Source organism: Manacus candei, unplaced genomic scaffold, assembly GCF_025592945.1.
Source record: "Manacus candei isolate 608988 ecotype Guabito, Panama unplaced genomic scaffold, ASM2559294v1 h1tg000051l, whole genome shotgun sequence".
NCBI classification, from domain to species: Eukaryota; Metazoa; Chordata; class Aves; order Passeriformes; family Pipridae; genus Manacus; species Manacus candei.
In genome coordinates this window covers 883021-899594 of record NW_026138099.1, presented here as the reverse complement: position 1 = coordinate 899594, position 16574 = coordinate 883021, and the positions used below count along the sequence as shown (strand labels likewise).

At 41.4% G+C, this 16574-nt stretch overlaps 1 protein-coding gene across 1 annotated transcript; it reads left to right on the top strand.

Moving 5' to 3' along the window:
• Positions 1-596: 596 nt before the first annotated feature.
• Positions 597-16095, top strand: LOC127477327 (uncharacterized). Its single transcript, XM_051801518.1, has 4 exons — positions 597-785; positions 12501-12595; positions 13467-14895; positions 15984-16095. The coding sequence occupies exons 1-3, from the start codon at positions 597-599 to the stop codon at positions 14884-14886; spliced, it is 1704 nt and encodes a 567-aa protein (XP_051657478.1). The 3' UTR covers positions 14887-14895; positions 15984-16095.
• Positions 16096-16574: the final 479 nt, after the last annotated feature.

Here is a 16574-nt window from a genome sequence, read left to right as displayed (position 1 = left end):
GATTCTGTGACTCCTTTTCTCTTCCTAAACCCCCAAACTAACCAGGGCTTGTCTGGAAACTCAAGCTTACAGGTGTTGGCAGTTGAACAGCTGCCATGCTCTTCTAGTCTTCTGCACTGGTCTCACAGGCAGAAATATAGCAGTCTTTCTCAGATTTACATATTCCTAGGGGTCCCTGAAAAAGTAGGTATCAGAAAGCAAACTATTTTCCAGTCTCTCTCTGTCTCTCTGTCTTTGTCTCTCTCTCTCTCATGCAGAGGAGAAGTGTAGGAGCATATTGGTGAATCTGCTCTCAGGAAATTATTTCTCCAAATAATTAAGTAAACAAACTTTTCTGAAAAAACTTTCTGGAATTTCCTGTGAGCTACTCTTATACCCTAAAGAAAACAAATAATTCAGGAGACGGTCAGGCAGCAGAAGTTTCTGGCAGGCCTGTGACAAAAAAATTCTGATTCTGATTAAATTTATTAGTCCTTCAAGGTGTCACTATGCTTGCCTTTACCAACAGCTTGATGTTAAGGTGGAGACCAGTAACAAGTAACATTCCTCAGGGATCAATACTCAGATGGGCGCTGTTTAACATCTTTGTCAGCAACATGGACAACGGAATTGAATACATCCCCAACAAGTTTTCCAATGTCACCAAGCTGTGTGGTGTGGTCAACCACACAAGGGAAGAGATGAAGGGAAGAGATGCCATCCAGAGGGACCTTGACAGACTTGAGATGTGGACCTGTGTGAACCTAATGAAGTTAACAAGGCCAAATGCAAGGTCCTACACCTGGGTCAGGGCAACGCCAAGCACAAATACAGGAAGGGTGGAGAATGGATTGAGAGTAGCCCCAAGGATAAGGACTTGGGGGTGTTGGTGGATGAGGAGCTTGACATGACTCAGCAATGCGTGCTTGCAGTACAGAAAGCCAAGAGCACCCCAGGCTCAATCAAAAGAGGCACAGCCAGCAGGTTGAATGAGACGATTCAGCTCCTCTACTCTGCCCCTGTGAGATCCCAAGGAGAATGTCCGGCTCTGGTGACCCCAACATAAGAAGGTTGTGGACCCCTTGGAGGGAGTCCAGAGGAGAGCCAAAAAGGTGATGAGAAGGCTAGAGCACCTCTCCTATGAAGACAAGCTGAGAGAACTGGGGCTGTTCAGCCAGGAGAAGAGAAGGCTTCAGAGAGACCTTATAGAAGCCTTTTCAGTACCTTCGAGATGCAGAAATGTACTTCTTCCATTGACACAAACATCTTGAAAGAAAAGCTGGGACTGTACTTGCCAGTAGTGTTAATATAGAATATGGAATATAGATATAATTCCAGATGAGAAATGTCAGTCTAAAAGACTTCTGATACCACTTAAATACTGAAATATTGCTAAACATATATTGGTTCCAGGTAACCTGTAGAACAGATGTTACTTAAAAGGGTTTATTAAAACTTCATTTTCTTGTGAAATGGCATTGACACTGAAGCCATAAAGATGACAACACATGCATTTGAGGTGTCTGTGGGAAATGTGACTTTCATGGTCAATGAAACTTCACATTTTTTTATTAGTTATTTTATCCTAACATCAAAACAGCATGCCAAATGCAATGTCTGAAGACAGCTGCTATTGCTACTTGTTCTTTGTAAGACAGCATCAACTTTTTCAAAGCCTTATCCGAACAACATTTCACTTGGTGAAAAAAGCAATACTGCTTATGTTGAGCTGTGGGGTCCTGCAGTCTGACCAGCCAGAGGCGCTGACATTGATTCCTGTCCTTCCTTGTTGTGTTTGACTGCCAGGTTCCATGTAGTCTATGGTTCTACAGACAGGGTGCAGTGGGAGGTAGAAATAGGAATGTTTTCTCCTGTGAGAGGGTGGTCTAAAGGCAGTGCTGTGTTGTTGGGCTTTAGTCAGTCCATTTCAGGAGGTGGAATAGCAACAAATCCTCTGTCACCCTGCCCTGCTTTTAATGACTAGTGGTCTTTTTGCCTCCAACTCTGAACAAGAAATTTCAGCAGCCTCACTGAAGTCAGCTGAAATATGCAAAAGTCAACAGTTTGCACTGAAAGACTCCTGTTTATCTTCTTACAATGTCACTTTAAGATATGCTAATTATGCAAAGCATTCTATGACTTAGTATTCTGTTCAATACTATTCCTTGTTTACTAACGCATTGAACATATTGGGCTTCACGTGGACTGGCACTATTAACGAATGAGTCTTTTATTTTTGTATTTTTAACATATTCTTTTAGATATCTTTCCTTTTCTTCCTCATAAGTCTTTAATAAATCTTTATTTCTTCTTCCCCTTTCTGCCCATTCCTTCTAGAAAAGCATTCTGGGTTACTTTGACATATATAGATCAAAAGATCAATGTTCTTGATAAATACACTAATTGGTAAAGGTTCTATTGGTAAAGGTTCTGTTGGTAAAGGTTCTGTTGCTTTTAGCAAATGTCTGGAGGTTCAAATTGCTATTATAAACAAATAATCTATTCCTCTGAATTTTGTTCAAATTTTCATTTTATAAGATACTGTTGATTTGCAAACATGTTGTATCCATAGGTTTCTTTGAAATTTGTAGCTTACACGTTAATATAGAAAATGTTAGATTGGAGACAAAAACACAGAAACAGTCAACAGCCAACAGAGATCAAACAAACATTATCAGCCTTTCATATCTGCAATTTACCAAAGAGGGTTGTTTTTTTGTTTGTTTGTTTGTTTGTTTGTTTTTTTTTGTTTCATCTTTTGTTTGGTTGTTTTTTTTAGTTACAGTTGAAAATCAACTTGATTCAGGTCTACTGACACTATACTCAGCTGAAGAGTTACATCTCCTTGACCTAATTCCTTGTTATTTTGTAGACTTGAAATAAACTGACATTTAACAATCCTTGTTAATCTGCTTCAACTCTGTAAGGAAGCCTCATGTAAAGGATATGTTAAGCAAATGTATGTAATATGCAATGTCTGAAGGTAACATTTAAAACAGCATCTCTTAATATTAGTTAAAATACTGCTCTTTCACATTTTCATCTCCTTTAAAAGGATAAAAATGGTGTGCTCTCCATTGCCTGCTGGAAATCAACATTAGTACTGATGGTTAGTAAACAGGCATCTCATCTTCCCCGTGCCAGGTGTTCACTAATCGTAAAACTGAATCACAGAATCATAGAATCAGACGGGTTGGAAAGGACCTCTGAGATCATCAAGTCCAACCCTTGATCCACTACCACCACAGTTGCTAGACCATGGCACTAAGTGCCACGTCCAATCTCATCTTAAAATCCTCCATTTTAATCTCCATCACTTAAAATCTCCAGTGACGGAGAATCCACCACTTCCCTCGGCAGCCCATTCCAATGCCTGATTACCCTCTCTGTAAAGAATTTCTTTCTAACCTAAACCTCCCCTGGCACAGCTTAAGGCCATGCCCTCTTGTCCTACTGCTGATTGCCTGGGAGAAGAGACCAACCCCCCCCCGGCTACAACCTCCTCTCAGGGAGTTGTAGAGAATGATGAGGTCTCCCCTGAGCCTTCTCTTCTCAAGGCTAAACAACCCCAGCTCTCTCAGCCTCTCCTCATAGGACTTGTGTTCAAGCCCCTTCACCAGCCTCGTTGCTCTTCTTTGGACCTGCTCCAGCACCTCAACATCTTTCCTGAACTGAGGGGCCCAGAACAGGACACAGCGCTGAGTACAGGGGAAGAATCACTTCCCTGGTCCTGCTGGTCACACTGTTCCTGATCCAGGCCAGGATGCCATTTGCCTTCTTGGTCACCTGGGCACACTGCTGGCTCATCTTCAGCTTCCTGTCAATCCAAATTCCCAGGTCCCTTTTCTGCCTGGCTGCTCTCCAGCCACTCTGTGCCCAGCCTGTAGTGCTGCAGGGGGTTGTTGTGGCCAAAGTGCAGGACCCAGCATTTGGCCTTGTTGAACCTCATCCCGTTGGAACCAGCTCAACTGTCCAGCCTATCCAGGTCCCTCTGCAGAGCCCTCCTGCCTTCCAGCAGGTTGACACTCCCTCCCAACTTGGTGTCGTCTGTGAATTTGCTGATGGTGGACTCAATCCCCTCATCTAAATCATCAATAAAGATATTAAACAGAATTGGGCCCAACACTGATCCTTGGGATAATGGATAATAACACATCCTAGTGAATTTATCAATCCACATATCTTTTTTACAGTGCAGAAGAGGTCATCTGAGACTCTTGTATGTTTTTTTCAGCTCTTACTATTCATTAACAAGAAGCTTCCTCTAAAGGGAGCCCACATTACCTGGAAAAAATAATAGAGTGCAACACCACATGGAACAGTAATTCAGTTTGACCAAGGCTAGGATACAGTTGCTACAATCAGTATCTTTCAGAATTAAATTTCCACTTGTGAAAGGATATGAGGTAAGATTGATTTAGTGATGACCAAGCTAGCCTGTTTCCCATGAACTCCAAAGAAGAGGAAGAAAAGAACAGAGAGATGATCACCATATTGTTATCATCAGGGGTAGTGATAGACTTGTACCCTTAAAAAAAATGCACTGCTATTCTAATGAGCTCTATGGGAACAATAATAGGATAATTATCTTCAGAACACACAGACCACTGTATTGCTCACTAGGATTTTAAAGTTAAAATTAAAGTTAAAAAACTAAAACCATTTTTTATTCCCTTCAGAAACTTCACAGAGAAAGCTAGAATAATGCCTGTGAAAAATGAAATCCTAATTCTGAAAGAACTACAGTGCAGTGGTACAACAGACAAAGAGTGGAGGGAGTTTAATGTGAAAGCAGTAAACAGAAAGCTAAACTACCCATTTTTGCCATGGCAAACTAGCTCTCTCTCACTGTTTGATGACTTTGCACTACTTCTAGTCCCTGATTTTCCACTGGAGTAATAAAAAGGCTCCTATTTTTCGGCAATGGAAAACAAGCTGTTCAACACATCCTAGAGTAAGTGTTGTGCAGACTTTTAAAAATTCCTAATCAGATACAGCAGATTTTTTAAAAATTTCTGGTAGAAGACTTGGGGAAATCTGAGTAAGAGAGACAACAAAATGAAACGTATCTTAGTGGGACTATTATATCAAGTGTTATTATATTACACCTGGCATCTGTTTGCCTCTTTTGTTTCCCTTTTTCAGTCTCCCTGACAAGAGACTGCTAATAAATAGATTTAACCTGTGCCATCTGTTATTATAGTGTGGACCCATGTGCTGCAGCCTCCTGCTTACTATAGCATTACATTTAATCTGTTTTCTTTTGCCAATGACATTTAAAATAAACACACACTCGTGAACCAGACAATTTCAAACCACTGGTTAGATGCAAAGAGAACCTCCTCATATGTATGTTATATTACAATCTCTTTCACTAACTAGATCCAGTTAGCCTTGAAGTACATCTTAGTTGTATTTGTTTAAGGGAGGTTGTTTATTAACATACCATACTGGGAAGGGCAGGGAAAGCCTTATATGATGTATTGTATAGCTGATCAAGTAAAAGAATTGATCATTATGTGTTGATTCTGGTTCTTTTCCATGATCAGATTTCTTTCTTTCTTTGAAGCAACTTTCTTTGCAAGGGCCAAAGTATTGTCATCACTGCAGTTCCTGACATAATAATACTAACTTTCACAAGAAAAGGAACTGGTAGAACTGAAGTTTATTTTGCTGAGCAGAATAGATTGTAGCTCTATCATCTTTCTGTCCTCATCATAGGAGCAGGAACACAGCTGATAGCAGTTTATTAAAAGTGATGTCAAGCACTGAAAATGGATCTATCTCGCTGTCATATGCAGAGAGGTTAATCACAAATGAATAAAACAATAAAACTACATTTTTTTTCTTTTCTATAGTTTTTTTAGAGGTATAGCTACCTGTGTAAGGAAATACAGCTATGTTCTTGTCTGATGAAATACTGCAGGTAGATAATTTGGGCAAAGTATTGCCATTATGGTATGAAAGACTCTTTAATCATTTTAACAATAAGTGCTGGAAGTTTCTAAACTGATCTCTTTTCAATCCTGCTATTAAAATAATCTGCTTGGTGTCTTCAATGACTTCAAATCTGGCTGTCTGGAGAGTGCTAAAATCCTTCTTTCTTTTTTTTTTTTTTTTTTTTTTTCCCCTGTAAGAGACTAAGTAAAGATGGCCTGAGTTTAAGAAGTCCTAAATATGTGCAGGTATTGTATGAGTGAACTGAAAGGGAGCTGCGAATATTAAACATTATTAAACAGAGAAAATCAAGACATGAGGTGGCAAACACTCTTCCCCATCTTTGTAATGAAAATCCTTTGAAGAAATCATACTTCCTAATTTTTGCTCATTTCAGGATTGAAAACTGGCCATAAAAAGATTTGGCAAAGGATCTTCAAAGCAGGTGGTCAGAATGAGTAATACCCTTATATAACAGCAGATTTTCCCATGGTATTTCTGAACTCATGGAAGCACAATGGTTAGCAAGTTCTAATGTTACTTAATTGTTAAATAATCAGCTTCTGTATGTAAAATGTAGGCTTCTATGTAAGATGATGTTCTTCAGATAGTCAGTTCTTCAAAATAATACTTCCAAAGATAGTATCAATTCAACATGAGAGTTTGTACTTAAAGCCTGTAAATCAAAATATAAATTGATACTTAAAAATACCTCAAAAATGTAGTTACATCATTAAATATTGGTTTAAATTGAAGCTCCTGCATATTATTTTCCCTTGTTTGTAATTTTTTTTAGTATCATAGTGTCCCAGTATTTAAATTCAAGTATCTTAAGAGTGACATAATACTCGACCTACCTTTAATTTTCTTGTCCTTTTATTTAATAATCCATCAAAAATCATAGAAGTGTGGAGAGGGAGATGCTGATATCTTCTACCTGAGATCCGATGCCAAGATGCATGGGAATGGTTCAAAGCTGTGTTAGGTAAGGTTCAGATTGGACATTAGGAAACATTTCTTTACCAACAGGGTGGCCAAACATTGGAACAGGCTTACTAGGGAGGCAGTTTATCGCATGGGGTCTTTATATAAAGAAATGGAGTCTGCTACCGGCTGAGGTGGTGATCAGAGAGAGTTTATTTCAAACTCAGCACACTTTTTATCCCTTAAAACCATGTGATCTTGTGACCAATGAGGTTATCAATTCTGGCGCATGTCCCCTGGGCTTCCCTGCCCTGGGTGCTTCCCCTGCACCCCTGGACAGACCTTCTACAGCGGTTGATGCCCCAAACCTGTCAGTGTTAGGAGGTATTTGGACAATGTCCTTAATAACATTCTTTAACTTTTGGTCACCCCTGAAGTGGTCAGGCAATGGGACTAGATGATCATTGCAGGTCCCTTCCCAACAGAACTATTCTATTCTATTCTATTCTATTCTATTCTATTCTATTCTATTCTATTCTATTCTATTCTATTCTATTCTGTTCTATTCTATTCTCAGATTTTGGTTCCTGTAAAATTAGTAAAACACATTCTCTAAGACAGTTAGTGACCTGTGCCTTCAAATTTCAGACTAAGCAGATTTTCCAGCTTGATCATTAACCTTGGAAGTCGCATCTGCAACACTGGTGTACTCTTAGTGTACTAGTTTGCTGTAGCTCTGAGGACCTGATATAAAGATACTTACCTTACAGGAAACCATATTTTCTTGGAAGACAGAATCCAATACACCTATATTTAGCCTTGTTTTAGATTGCTTTCTCCCATCCTATCATGCCCAAATGGTGCCATCTGAAGAACAATGTGAGAATAACAAATAGCTCTAAACTCTGCTTTCTGTTTTCTACCTTCAAAATAGCAGCTTATCAGATGCTGTCAGGACAACATTCCTCACCAGTTTTGGGGGAGGTATTTCCTCATTATTTTTTGCATATGTAAATGCTAGGTTCCTAAAGAAAAGGATTGTTAATGTTGTCGCTCAGGGATTTCAGAGCAACAGAGCTCAGTTCAATACTTAGTCATCTAAACTGCCTGAACTAGAAGTGACTGCTGAGCTGGTTTCTGCCTTACTCTGGCGCCTTCCAAAACAAAAATTATTGACTTTTAAAAATTCCTAATCACATACAGTAGATTTTTTAAAAATTTCTGGTAGAAGGCTTGGGGAAATCTGAGTAAGAGAGACAACAAAATGAAATGTGGGAAGGTGGGAAAGTAAGAGAGACTATTATAATGTAGAAGACAAAATTAATTTCAAGTTGCCTTTTCTGAGAATGTGCTGTTTTCAATATTGACAATATTCAGCATTTAAACATGCTACTAAACATGAAGATTTGTTTCTACATACATCTGAAAGCATAGAGATTTGCTGCCCCCAAAATACAACCACCTACAGAAAAATTAAACTCCTTTTTGGGCCATTTTTTAAGCTCTTTTGCAAGCATCGAGTATATGTGAGGATATAAAACATCTGGGAACTTTGTTAGCAAGGTGATTCGTCACACCTATGAATTTTTATGTGCAAAGAAAGTGGATAGATTAAAGCCTTGGTAATGGGATGCAAAGCTATTCAACTCCACTTGTGTGCTGAATTTGGTACAGGCGGTCTGGAGCTGAAGCTGTGGGTGCCTGTCTAATGGGAGAGACTGAGGCAGTTTTATTTAAATTTCTAATGACAAATTCACCTTTCAGAAGCAGAAAGCCACCTTCTCTAGAGCTATTGGCTGGCTAACCTAGGAGTTGTTCTGCACAGAGGTGGGAAGTAGACTAAGATGAGAGAGAGTGCAGGGATACTTCTGAATCTCAGTAAGAAAGACCCAACAACAAATGGTTTAATAAGATATCTGTTTTAATAATACAGAATAAGAAGAGGAATATAGGTAGTGAGTAGCATCTTACATCAGCTGAGATGCTAGGCACCCCAAATTTGTGCAACAAAAGACAGAGCCCCTGTGGATTTTCCCATGGCACGCTGCATAGAGCAGATCCTGTCCATGGGGAGAAACTTTCCATTTCAGTCTTTCAAGGTCAAGTATAACTTCCTTACAAGAACTCACAGCCTTACTATTACAAAAGGGCAAGGCCAAAGAGAAAGTATCATGGCAGTGCTGAGGAGAAGGTGCCCACAGGCTCCTCCAGCACCACAATGGGCTGAGTCTGTCCCGTGGCTGAGGGAGACGTGTGGCACAGCACAGCCCAGCCTGAAGGATGTATGTGTGAGATGTGTATGCAGGGCCTGACTGAGTTTTGTGTGCTGTGGATCATTGGCTCCCATGCAAGAGGCAGGATCAACGCAAGAGCCAAAAGACCAAGCAGCACAAGCAGAAACTGTCCCATGCAAAGATACACAGATTTCATGATGTGTATGTTACATGCTCCTTTTCTGTCTCATTTGTGGCTATGAAATTTGTTGAAATGTTTCAGGGGCACTAGAAATAGTATAGATAATATAGTTCATTCTGTGAAAGCTCTGCTGATAACAATGCAGGAAAACAATGCATTTTTTTTTTCCTTGGTCAAATCTTCTCCTAGGAACACAGAGCTTTCAAAAATAAATAAATAAAAAAGCTGTTTAGAGTTAGAGGTGAGGGGGATTTAGATGATTTTTCTTCAATTTTAGTTGGTTTTTTTTCCAAAGAAAATCTTTGATGCACACTTATTTTAGTAGGTTATTCATCCATATAATTATCTGGAAACAGGTTTAGATAAGTGCCAAAATAAGTAGTTCCTGTATTTCAGTATTATAACTTCAGAGTTCTGGGAATAATGATAAAATGATCATAGAAGCATAGAATCATAGGATCAACTGGGTTGGAAGGGACCTTCGAGATCATCAAGTCCAACCCTTGATCCACTACCTCTGCAGTTACTAGACCATGGCATTAAGTGCCACATCCAGTCTCTTTTTAAAAATCTCCAGGGACAGAGAATCCACCACTTCCCTGGGCAGCCCATTCCAATGTCTGACCACCCTCTCTGGAAAGAAATTCTTTCTAATATCTAACCTAAACCTCCCCTGGCACAACTTGAGACCATGCCCTCTTGCTGATAGTTGCCTGGGAGAAGAGACCAACCCCCACCTGGCTACAACCTCCTTTCAAGAAGTTGTAGAGAGTGATGAGGTCTCCCCTGAGCCTCCTCTTCTCCAGGCTGAACAGCCCCAGCTCTCTCAGCCTCTCTTCATAAGACTTGTGCTCGAGTTCCTTCACCAGCCTCGTTGCTCTTCTCTGGACCTGCTCCAGCACCTCAATATCCTTCCTGAACTGAGGGGCCCAGAACTGGACACAGCACTCCAGGTGTGGCCTCACCAGCGCTGAGTACAGGGGAAGAATCACTTCCCTGGTCCTGCTGGTCACACTGTTCCTGATCCAGGCCAGGATGCCATTTGCCTTCTTGGTCACCTGGGCACACTGCTGGCTCATCTTCAGCTTCCTGTCAATCCAAACTCCCAGGTCCCTTTCTGCCTGGCTGCTCTCCAGCCACTCTGTCCCCAGCCTGTAGCGCTGCAGGGGGTTGTTGTGGCCAAAGTGCAGGACCCGGCACTTTGATTTAGCTGCATTGTGGATTCTGTCTTTCCTGCTGTTATCAAGCTTTCCCTGATGGGTAAGTGATCATTGATATGATAGAAACATTCTTAATTTTTTATTCCAAAGCTATACCGTGACACTTCTAGACATTCTGAAACACAGTGCCATGTTCCAAAGCAGAAAAAAGGCATTTGTTGCTGTTGTGATTAACAGACATTGAAGCCAGGTAACACCTGAAAAGCGAATTTAAGCAATATAAAGAGTTGAGCACAAAATATAGATGCAAGCTTTAGCAAAGCACATAGAATTCAGTATTAGGAAAGCGGAGACAATAAATTCACTGAGGTACAGGACACCCTGACACAGAAGATCATAAACATGAACAGAAAATGCTAGCACACACAAAAAAGGCATATGGAGAGGAAACCAAAGAGATAAAGAGAGGGACAAGCCAAGAAATTAGGTATTAGTGCCAAATACCAAAACTCTCTGCCAAATTCATAAGGAAGCTACCCAAATTAGGAAAGGTTCAAAAGTTTAGGAGGATGATGATGAAAAGGACATGAGGCTCATGATGAAGAAAGACCGGAACTCCCACCGAAGTTCTCCCCAAATTAAGGACCACGCCTATAACTCCGCCTCAACTCCACCTGTTATGAATATTAAAAGCAGATGTTGCAATGTAATGAATATTCATAATATATGATGTAATTGCTTAGTAAAAGGTGTATAAAAGTTGGATTGTGTGTTTCTCGAGTCGGAGCAGTTTGTCCAGGGCGACCTGGCTGCTCCCCGGCCGTGAAATAAATACCTCCTGCTTATAGACTGAAATTCTGTCTCTGAGCAGTTTCTCCGCGCCTTGTTTTGGGGCATAAATTGGCATCAATTTGGCGAGCCAGGCAGGAGAGAGGGGGTCTTCCCGAGCCAGGACCCAAGGGGCCGGGACGCTCTCGGGCCCCCCGACTGAATTTTTGTCGGCAGAGTCTCCCAGACCCCTTGGATCTGCGTAACGGTGGACAAGAACCTCCTGCTTCAAATTAAGAGATATTTATGTTTTGAACTGCAGTTTATAAAGGAAAGTAATTAAGTTGGTGGGGATAGGACGCTATCGCCCAAAAGGGAGCTGGAGGGACGCCTCAGCATTAGCCCTAAAACTGGGTTAGAGTCCCAGGTATTGAAAGTTGCGGGTTAGAGTCCTGCAAAGATAGCAGGTTAGAGTCCTGCCAAGAAAGGGTTAGAGTCCCTGATCGGGTTAGAGTCCCGACACTGCAGTGTAAAATTGTCTTTTCTTTGTAATGCTGTGTTCACCCTTTATGTTTCTGTGTCCTGTGTGCAAATGTTCTTGCTCTAATTTCCCCTGATCATTTTTGTTTCGTGCAAGATATTGTCTGGTAATGCATTGGAAACTGTGCTCGAATCAGAGAGTTAACCATTTTTAATTTTTCCGAAGCTGCTTGAGTGTTTCTAGGAGCTTTAGGACCCAGGGAACTCCTTGTACCAGCAAAGAATTCTTGGAATGCGGTTTCTCTTGCAGACTGTTCTGGTTTTTGTCAACGAGTAAAACGAAACTAAAATAAGCTATTTAGGTACTGAGAGACTCTCATTTACGATTTTATTGTTTGCAGCGGTTTGTTTGTCCGTTGAAAAATTAGATGTTGTGTTTTCATATACAGTATAATCCTTGAAACGTCTTTTAACTCTATATGGGAAATGATTGCAATCTCAGTTCTATAAGAGTGAATAAGCTTTTGCCGGCACGTATAAATCCTAGGATTAAAATCTGTCCTTTCTGTTATTGCTCACTGTATGTTAGAGCTTTGTGTAACAATTGTGGTAAATATATTTTGGGTCCAAGAGGAACACAAGAAATAGCGCTCAATCGTACCCTTACCTTCCACTGTATACGCTGTTGGTCAAATCAAGATTTGGCAGAAACTAAGTGGGTGAGATTTTATTGCCGCCACACTCATAGACAAGTATTTGTAACATCTTGGTTGCATTTTCTGTGAGAAGTGTGTTTTATAGTTTGCAGCAACATCCTGTGAGTTTGTGGTAACATAGATCGGACAGCCGACAGCAAAGCCATATTTCACGGTCTGCGGCGCCATCTCGCGACCTTACCTGGTAACGCAGAATGCTCAGATAGAAACCAGAAGGTAGGAAAGTTCTCCTATATCAAGTGTATAAGTGTGTGTGCGAGTGTGATTGAGACGCGGCTCTGCTGCGGGGCGAGTGAGGAGTCCTGCTCTGCGGTTCCTGTTCTCCGCGAGGAGCCAGGCCAGAAACGGACGAAGCGGTTGGAGATTGCGTACATGAAATGTTGGGACAGAATCAGAAATACTCTAAGACGGTGGAATAGGATAAGGAAAGTATTGCGATTTAAAGTAGAATTTACTGACATACCGAAAGCTACACAGTGTGAATACGTTAGTGGAAGCCTAGCCCAATTGGACATAGAAGCACGGATTCAGAGACAAGAATTACTTGACGTAATAGAATATCACGTAAAGGAATTCATAAGAAAAATAAGAAAAGAGAGTGGGAAGTTGGGATACGATCCTCTAGTATTAGAAGAGTTTCTGAATTGGATACCTGTTTGGGAACACGATTCTCAGATTAGCTGGTACATCACCGACGCACAGATAGTAGAAAAGTCCGGAAGGGCACCCTATAGGTTTGTCTGGTAAGCCACTACCTCTCACAAACCCTATCCATCACTACATCACCAGGCCCTACGATAATAATGGGAAGCCAGCAAAGTAAAGATATAAATATGAAAACCCCCCCTGGGGTGTATCCTAAAGCATTGGAGGGATCTAGGGGGAGCCCCAGGAGGAAACATAAGCAAGAAAACACTCCTAAAATACTGCACTCAATGGTGGCCTTTGTACAAACTAGATGATGACGAGAAATGGCCACCTGAAGGGACAAAAAATTATAATACAATTTTACAGCTTATGTTGTTCCTTCGTCGACTAGGGAAGTGGGATGAAGTGATATATTGTGACATGTTTTTTTTACACTAAGGAACAAACCTGAGTGGCAAAGAGAGTGCGGAGTAAATGTAGCACCACAAGACCCCTTAGTCTTAGCCTTAGAAAAGGAGAGCGATTCCCCTAAAGTAGGATGCAGTGGCATTATAATTCAAGGAGAAAAGGAAGACAACACACAAAGGTTAAACATAGTGATTCAAATAGATGATAAGAGAGATACCAGAGGGGCAGAGGAAGACGAAGAGAGCAGCCCCGGACAAGCTGAGCACCGACAGCATCTCCTCCAAACCCAGAAAGAGAGGCGGCTAGACTGTGTGAACCATGCCAGAAGGTTGGGAGAAGATGACTGGGCAGGAACAGGAAGTGAGGACGAAGAACCGAAACGAGGGAAAAGAAAAGAAAAGAGAAAGAATAGAATAGACACTGGGGCCCAAGAAGCAGACAACCCTGGAGAAGGAACTAGCCACCCACACTACACTAGGTCTGTAGCCCGAAAGGAAGCAAAAGAAAGAATCGAAGGAAGTTATACAATAGCTCCCCTTCGACAGATAACGCCCATTGCAGGAGACCAGGGGCGGGTAAGGGTACCATTCACAGCAAGTGATTTGAATAGTTGGAGAGAAGAAGCCCGGAATTTTAGGAAGAACCCGGAGGGGGTAGCTAAGAGGTTCGAGTTAATTGCAAAGAACCTAGACACTGACTGGAGTGATATAGAAGTAATGCTGTCAGAATTAACAGAAACGGAAAAAGAGCTAGTATTGAAAACAGGAAGAGATAATGCCACCTTGTTGCCCGAAGAATTGGAAGTTGTATTCCCAAGTAAAAATCCAGAGTGGGATCCAAATAACCCCAATCATTATAAGCTGCTGGTGCAATATAGGAAGCTAATAGCCTTAGGTCTGCGAAAAGCAATACCTAAAGCCATTAACTGGGCAGCCTTGTATGATGTTAGGCAGGGAAAAGATGAAACTCCCTCCGAGTTTCTAGACAGACTTAGAACCGCCATGAGACAATATACACCCTTAGACCCAGCATCAGAAGAAGGGAGACAACAACTGCTAGGGTTAGTAATGGGGCAGTGCACTTCAGACATTAGAAAGAAATTACAGAAACTTAAGCATCCAGCGAATAAAGACCTAGAGACGTTGATGAACGAAGCCTGGGAAGTATACAACAATAGAGAAAAGGAAGAGAAAAAGAGAGAAGATAAAAGAGTTGTTCGGATAGTAGCAGTAGCAGTGGCAGCCCAAAATACAAAATACCTAGACACAAATGTAAGGGGGAGGGGTCGAGGTTACCCTACGAGAGGGAGGGGAGGATTTAGACCTCAACCCATCAGGGTAGGACCAGACCAATGTTCCAATTGCTTTCAGATAGGCCATTGGAAACGAGACTGCCCCCAGTTGGGAGAGAGGCTTGCAAACACTGCTGTTACACATCAGAGCAGTGACTGAAGGGGACCGGTGAGTCGTTCCCTAGCAGACCCACTGGTAAAAATGGAGCTAGGGGAAGGTGAAAAAGAATTAGATTTTCTGATAGACACAGGGGCAACATTTTCAGTTTTAAATCAAGAATTGGTACCCAAGAGCGATGAATTTGTACAAGTTGTAGGAGCAACAGGCCAACCAGAAAAAGCTTATTTCCTAAAACCTATTAAATACAAAATTGGAAAACAAATGGGGATCCATCAGTTTTTGTACTTACCAAATTCTCCAAAACCTCTACTAGGTAGAGATTTATTGGAAAATTTAGGAGCTGTAATAAAATTCAACAAAGACAAACTGGAATTCCAGGTAAATGAAGAACAACTGATTACAGCCCTAAGCTTGACAATCAGTTACATAGAGCCGAAACCTGAAAGCCGGAGTATTGAGCAGATTATGAGCGAAGCATACCCGTTGGTATGGGCTACTGATGTACCTGGGAAATCAAGACAGGCAACACCTATTGTTATCGAACTTATACCTGGAGCAAGACCAGTAGTGAGGAAGCAGTATCCCCTGAGATTAGAAGACAGGAAAGGGGTCGAACCCATAATTGGGAAATTCCTGGAATTAGGACTATTAGTGGAATGTGAATCAGATTATAATACACCAATCTTACCAATTAAGAAACCTGGTGGAACCTATAGATTGGTCCAAGATTTGAGAGCTGTAAATGCAATAACAAAAACTCTACACCCAGTGGTGGCAAACCCTTATACCCTCCTGACCAAGCTAAAGGACAATTTAATTTGGTTCACAGTGTTAGATCTAAAAGATGTATTCTTTTGCCTTCCCTTAGCCCCAGAAAGCCAAAAGATTTTTGCCTTTGAATGGGAATTTGTGAGTAAAGGGAGAAAGACCCAATTAACCTGGACAGTGTTACCTCAAGGCTACAAAAACAGTCCAACAATCTTTGGGAATCAATTGGCCAAAGAATTGGAACAATGGGAAAGGCCACAAGGGGATGGCACTCTTCTGCAATACGTAGATGGTCTATTAATAGCAACTGAATCAGAAGAAGAGTGTGTTAAATGGACTATTTCTTTGTTGAATTTCTTGGGATTAAGTGGATATCGAGTCTCTCAACAGAAAGCGCAACTGGTGCAAGAAAAAGTAGTATACCTGGGATATGAGATCTCCAGAGGACAACGATCCCTAGGAACAGCAAGGAAAGAAGCCATTTGCCAGATGCCCAAACCAGAGATGGTGAGAGATCTACGAGCCTTTCTGGGAATGACAGGTTGGTGCCGTTTATGGATCTATCAATATGGGGTACTCGCCAAACCATTGTACGATTTACTAAAAGAAGCAAAAAACATCCTGGTTTGGACTCCCGAAGCAGAAGGAGCCTTTAAGAGACTGAAACAAGAACTCATGAGGGCCCCAGCTTTGGGCCTCCCAGATGTAACGAAACCATTTTGGCTGTTCTCTCATGAACGACAAGGGATGGCTTTAGGAGTCCTGGCACAGCAATTGGGACCACATAAAAGAGCTGTAGCTTATTTCTCCAAACAGCTGGATGAAGTAAGCAAAGGATGGCCCAGCTGTCTGAAAGCGGTGGCCGCAGTAATCATAAACATAGAAGAGGCCAGAAAGCTCACAATGGGCCAGAAAATGACTGTGTTGGTGTCCCACACTGTGTCTGCTGTACTAGAACA

Excerpts from the sequence above, each read along its gene's own strand:
- LOC127477327 (XM_051801518.1), top strand. The coding sequence starts at position 597 with ATGGACAACGGAATTGAATACATCCCCAACAAGTTTTCCAATGTCACC. Across the intron at positions 786-12,500 it reads ATGCAAGGTCCTACACCTGG|ATCGGACAGCCGACAGCAAA; the intron begins GTCAGGGCAACG and ends GTGGTAACATAG. Across the intron at positions 12,596-13,466 it reads GCTCAGATAGAAACCAGAAG|GAACAAACCTGAGTGGCAAA; the intron begins GTAGGAAAGTTC and ends TTTTACACTAAG.